Genomic DNA, 5,184 nt, shown 5'->3' with positions numbered 1-5,184 from the left:
AAAATCACGTTTTCTTTCAACCACCTAATAGTTTTTTTTTCAAAAAAAGCATCAAATAGTTATTTCTGTAATGCTTATGAGGGGGTCCCCATAAGCATTACAGTAATAACTATTTGATGCTTTTTTCCATTAAATTTTTGTTGCTTAAGCGAGGTTTTTTTGTTTTGTTTTTATCTTTTGTTTAATGATTACCCAGTACTTTTCAATAACTCTCAATTCTGGGTAATTTTTCATCATTTTTTTCCAAAGCCAGTTTATGACTTGAAGCTAAATCAGACCAGAACACAGATCCATTATCATGAGATAAAATTTTGAATGACACGATTAATGGTGTAGGCACGTATTTGCAACTCTTTTGCTATAGAATTGTAGCTTCAATCAGGATTTTCCAAATATTTGTGCATAATTACTTCTCTTGTCATTTTTAAAACTAATTTAAACTTAATAAGAAAACTAAAACATCTCTGTCCCAAAATACTGTTCTAGTTTCATAGAAAATACTGTTCCAATTTCACAGAAGACTTAAAATAGAAACTGGAACACTATATTGATATGGAAGGATTATTTTGAAATCACAACATGTAAAGAAATACAAGCACAATTAAAATTTCATTAATACAGCCATTAAAAAAAGACATTATTTCACATTTATTTGAATTTACAACACGTTTTATAACTAAAATCTTGAAAAAAGAAGATCAGAGTATATATGAGCTCTTTTGATTGGAATCTGATTGTCGTAACGGTTTATATCTGCTGCACCAAAAATGTTTTATTCTTTCAACTTTAAGATAGTTTTAAATGAACACTATTTTTCAACTTTGTTATACATCCTGGAAGCGCAACAAATTTAAATATACTGCACTTTAAATTTAAAAGGGTCACCCCCAGGAGAGTTTTAAAATAACGAGGTAAAAATTGTATCCTTGAAGTGATTAACCAGTATAAAGCTCAGTATTCATTCAATATTTATCGAAACTTTACATTTACTTTATAAACTATGGATTGAATCGTATGTTGATCAAATGAGATGAACATAAGAAAGAGGCTCTGGCAGATCAATTTGGTCTTACGTCAATTAACACATACGTTTCTAAAGTAATTACATTAAACTACACTTTCATTTTGTTTTTTAAAACTAAAGATAGAGGATTAACGGAGACCAAATCTGAAATAATAAACTTGCATATTCTAGTTTGAAATTCAAAATCGTTTTTTACTTAGTGATATTTAGAGTTTTCTGAGATCATATCACAGAATTGCAACCACTGAACAAAAAAGAATAAGAACTCATAACTACAGTAAATTATAAATTTTCTTGATTATAAAAAGAGACCGTACATAGATGTAAGGTAGCCTCAATTTTTTCAAGCAGCTTAAACAGATTTAAAAAAAGCAGTATTTTCAACGAGCAATAATTTAAAATAAAAAATTTAAGAAAATAATTTTAAATTTTAATTAGAAAAAAAAAGAAAATTTTTAAATTCTTTATATCATCAATCTTTGATGATTCTATGATATAGCTGGTGCTGCTATTTACAAACTCAATCCCAATGTTAAGATCTTTGTTATTATGTAGTCCATTTAATGTTTTATGAATATATATAATAGATTTACATGGAATTTTTTCAATATCAATTTCTTAATGATTCTAATCGTGCTTGCATGTCATCAAGTTCTTCAGTATCATCAGATTCAATATTTGCACCAGGAGCCTTGAGCAAAAAAAATGAAGATTTTTTTACAACTTGAAAAATGAAATTTATGAAACATAAGTTCAAAAAATAAGGATTAACTATTTTGTTAAGAATTTTTTGAGTTACCTTCAAACTGCCAGTAGCTACAGGACCTGCCTGGCCCAACACACCTTAGTAAAAAAGAAAATATAGATATTATTAAATATTGCACATTTCTGAATTATTAATTTTCCTCACCTTTATTACAAATTTTTATAAATTTTTAATTTCTTTGAGCAAAAGATCACAAAATAGACATGTTTACCATTAGTCACTTCAAAAAGGATTTTTTCAACTTCTACTTGAGCTTCATCTTCAAGCTCATCTTGATCTTCCATGCTATTGAAAGTATCTTCAAGCATTTCTTCTATTAAACCTGCCTGAAATAGGTTGCTATTATAGCTAATACCAACTTGATGATTCAGTATATTCTTTAAACAGTATTAATATAATAAAATTAATTACATAGTAACAGCGTTAGTAAACTTTTAACAACTAAACCTGTAACAATGTTAACTAAAACATAAACCCAACACTTGAAAGCATTATAAATAATTTTTTTTTTTTGCTGTTTATTTGGCATATAATATATATATACCAAATAAACAGCAAAAAAAAAATTATTTATAATGCTTTCAAGTGTTGGGTTTGGAACAAACTATATACAACAAATAACTCCATAAAAAATGGTCTACTATTCTTTATCTTGAGCATCTTTTTTTTTCTTCATAGAAAAATTTATCTGGACACATATATGCAACCAAAGCAAATGTTTAAAAACATTTTGAATTAAATTACCCAGAAGCCAACTTAAAAAACTCCTGAAACATTGAGTTTTTCACACAACGTCTGAAGAAAAAGACTATTTCTATAGAATCAAACATTTATGTGAATGAACTAACAATAAGTTGTTTTTTTTTCCTAAGAGAATATTTAATAGCAGTAGAGTATTTTTTTTTTTTGAAAGAAGCTGGGAGACCATCATTCCCCATCTCCCCTTTTAAGAACTGTTGAACAACAATTGATCAGACAAAAAAAGTTCAAAAACTTTTATTTGGCAATGCAAAATAGAAATTTAACTCCCAACATTTATGCTGACTTTTGTTATGTGAATGACTTTATTAGTTGTCAAGTGATACCTTTTAAGATATTTAGTGGACAAGTAGTGATACCTCTTAAGGTATTTAGTGGACAAGTAGTGATACCTCTTAAGGTATTTAGTGGACAAGTAGTGATACCTCTTAAGGTATTTAGTGGACAAGTAGTGATACCTCTTAAGGTATTTAGTGGACAAGTAGTGATACCTCTTAAGGTATTTAGTGGACAAGTAGTGATACCTCTGAAGGTATTTAGTGGACAAGTAGTGATACCTCTTAAGGTATTTAGTGGACAAGTAGTGATACCTTTTAAGGTATTTAGTGGACAAGTAGTGATACCTCTTAAGGTATTTAGTGGACAAGTAGTGATACCTTTTAAGGTATTTAGTGGACAAGTAGTGATACCTCTTAAGGTATTTAGTGGACAAGTAAAACATACTGTTCACTAAGATTTCAGTTAGAATATTTCTACATACTTTTGTCATTTCCTTTGACATTTCCATCATTGTAGCTTGAAGCTCAGGTATTTTCACTAATGCTTGCATGCTTTGCATTACTTCTGTACTCTTAGAAAGTGAACCAGAAACACGTAGCATAGCTAAGTTAATAAAAATCAATTTAGATAATTGATTGACAATATAAGCACGAAAGAAGACTGCACTATATTAACTGAAAACATTCTGGTATATCAAAGTATTATCTAAAATAGAAGTTATCAAGATATACTTAACCTAAAAAAGCATCTACCTAACTGATTATTCATTTGCATTTCAATAGAATTTAGTTGAGCTTTTGCTGAGTAAAGTTTGTTAACAGCCTTTCGTGAATTAATTATTTCTTTTGCTAATATAAAACAAACATCTTTTTGGCCCTTTTTTGCTGCATCTTTAATTGATCTTTGAACTTTAGCTTCTTCCAACTTTATAGCTTGAAAAAATAAAATGAAACCCAAAATATATTTGCATTTTTATTTCAAAAATCAAAAATATAAAAACAAAATAACATCTAGGACAGTTTTAGAAGCTTTTAGAACTAAAATTAAATAAGTTTTAAAAGTGTAATTATAATTAAGGATATGTACTGTAACAATAACTAATTGTTTTAACCTTAAAACAACTACTATAGAATCCTATAATAGTTGTTTTAAGGTTAAAACAGTTAGGACCTAGGGACCCATAATTAGCCTATATATAATCCAAATATATACATACATACATACATACATACATACATACATACATACATACATACATACATACATACATACATACATACATACATACATACATACATATATATATATAGGCTAATTATGGGTCACTAGGTCCACCCATCTTGTTGACCACTAACGCCCAATAAGCAAATATAGGATCTCCATTATAAATATTTGTAAGATTTTTTAATCTCATTACTTCTTATTGTCCTATCAAGGCTTCTTCCCTCTTTTCTCATTCCTGCAGACCATTCACGTACCTAAATAATAAAAAAATTACTTATCGTAAAAATTCTTTTTCCTCATCTTTATACTGCAGGTTTTAAGTTTAGGTTACAACGTTATCATTTTTTAGCACATAACACTATGATAACTGCCGAATACAGATACAAAAATCCAGAAACTGACAATAGAAGAGAGAAATGGACAAACAGGAGAAGAACTTAAGTTGGTACAACAAAGTTACATCATTTGATTGAGATAAAATTTTCTGCATAGTTTTTTAAGATAATTTTTCAGCTTGGTCATAGGTGGTTGGAACTTAGCTTACTACAGTTTGTATGGTTGTAGATAGAAAACTAGATTAATATAGGCAGTTTAGGTAACTTGTAAGCTGAATAATTTACTTATGTACTTCTCCTCAAATGTTTCATTGAACCTGTTCTTTCGGATCTTTAACGGGTGTTCTTCCAAACAGACCCATTTTTAACAAAACAAATCCAGCTTCTTCAAACTAATTGTGTTAAACTTTTTTTTTATTATAGGGTGATGCTGTGTTCAATATGTTACTAGGATAGATATTTAAGATTATTGAATTTCTGTTATGACGGCGGTTTTTAAGATTTCAATGACGTAACTCTGTAAAAGGTATTGTTACACTCAGTAAAACCTACAGTTCGTGTTTTTTGTTAGTTGTCGTGTTTTCTGTGTTTCCTACAATCGTAAGTAATGGAATTGAACATTCTACTGTTGCTGCTATTGGAGTATATTGGATTTAGATACAATCACTAAAATAACACAAAAATGAAGAGATGATATGCATCAAACCACAATTTGGCTTAACTTGGCTTAATGCAATAGTTGAATTAAACATAGCAAAAATCATGTGCAATACAGAATTTTGTTTGAAGTTTACAGT

General features: G+C 28.7%; 1 protein-coding gene across 2 annotated transcripts; it reads right to left on the bottom strand.

Moving 5' to 3' along the window:
• Positions 1-582: 582 nt before the first annotated feature.
• LOC145180381 (charged multivesicular body protein 3-like) lies at positions 583-4,871 on the bottom strand. 2 transcript variants are annotated; one of them, XM_090083160.1, is made up of 7 exons: positions 4,705-4,871; positions 4,246-4,306; positions 3,581-3,760; positions 3,310-3,431; positions 2,002-2,116; positions 1,824-1,867; positions 583-1,715 (listed from the first exon to the last, which is right to left on the bottom strand). In XM_090083160.1, exons 1-7 carry the CDS (start codon positions 4,747-4,749, stop codon positions 1,635-1,637), a joined length of 648 nt encoding a protein of 215 aa, XP_089939286.1. In that variant the 5' UTR covers positions 4,750-4,871; the 3' UTR covers positions 583-1,634. The 2 variants fall into 2 exon arrangements, with proteins under 2 accessions (XP_089939286.1, XP_089939287.1); XM_090083161.1 differs by having other exon boundaries at positions 4,673-4,869.
• Positions 4,872-5,184: the final 313 nt, after the last annotated feature.

The sequence above is a fragment of the Hydra viridissima genome, unplaced genomic scaffold (genome assembly GCF_058129835.1).
Source record: "Hydra viridissima isolate aposymbiotic clone 2 unplaced genomic scaffold, HvirCarnegie_v1 scaffold_3, whole genome shotgun sequence".
Classification (NCBI taxonomy): domain Eukaryota; kingdom Metazoa; phylum Cnidaria; class Hydrozoa; order Anthoathecata; family Hydridae; genus Hydra; species Hydra viridissima.
The sequence above is the reverse complement of the archived record's forward strand: the minus strand, read 5'-3'. Positions and strand labels throughout refer to the sequence as shown.

Bases quoted from the DNA above. Each gene is read 5' to 3' on its own strand.
- LOC145180381 (XM_090083160.1), bottom strand. From the start codon at position 4,749: ATGGGTCTGTTTGGAAGAACACCCGTTAAAGATCCGAAAGAACAG. The intron at 1,868-2,001 runs GTAAACATGTCT...TTTTTTACTAAG, and splicing joins CCTTTTTGAAGTGACTAATG to GTGTGTTGGGCCAGGCAGGT. The intron at 1,716-1,823 runs GTAACTCAAAAA...TTTTTGCTCAAG, and splicing joins TAGCTACTGGCAGTTTGAAG to GCTCCTGGTGCAAATATTGA.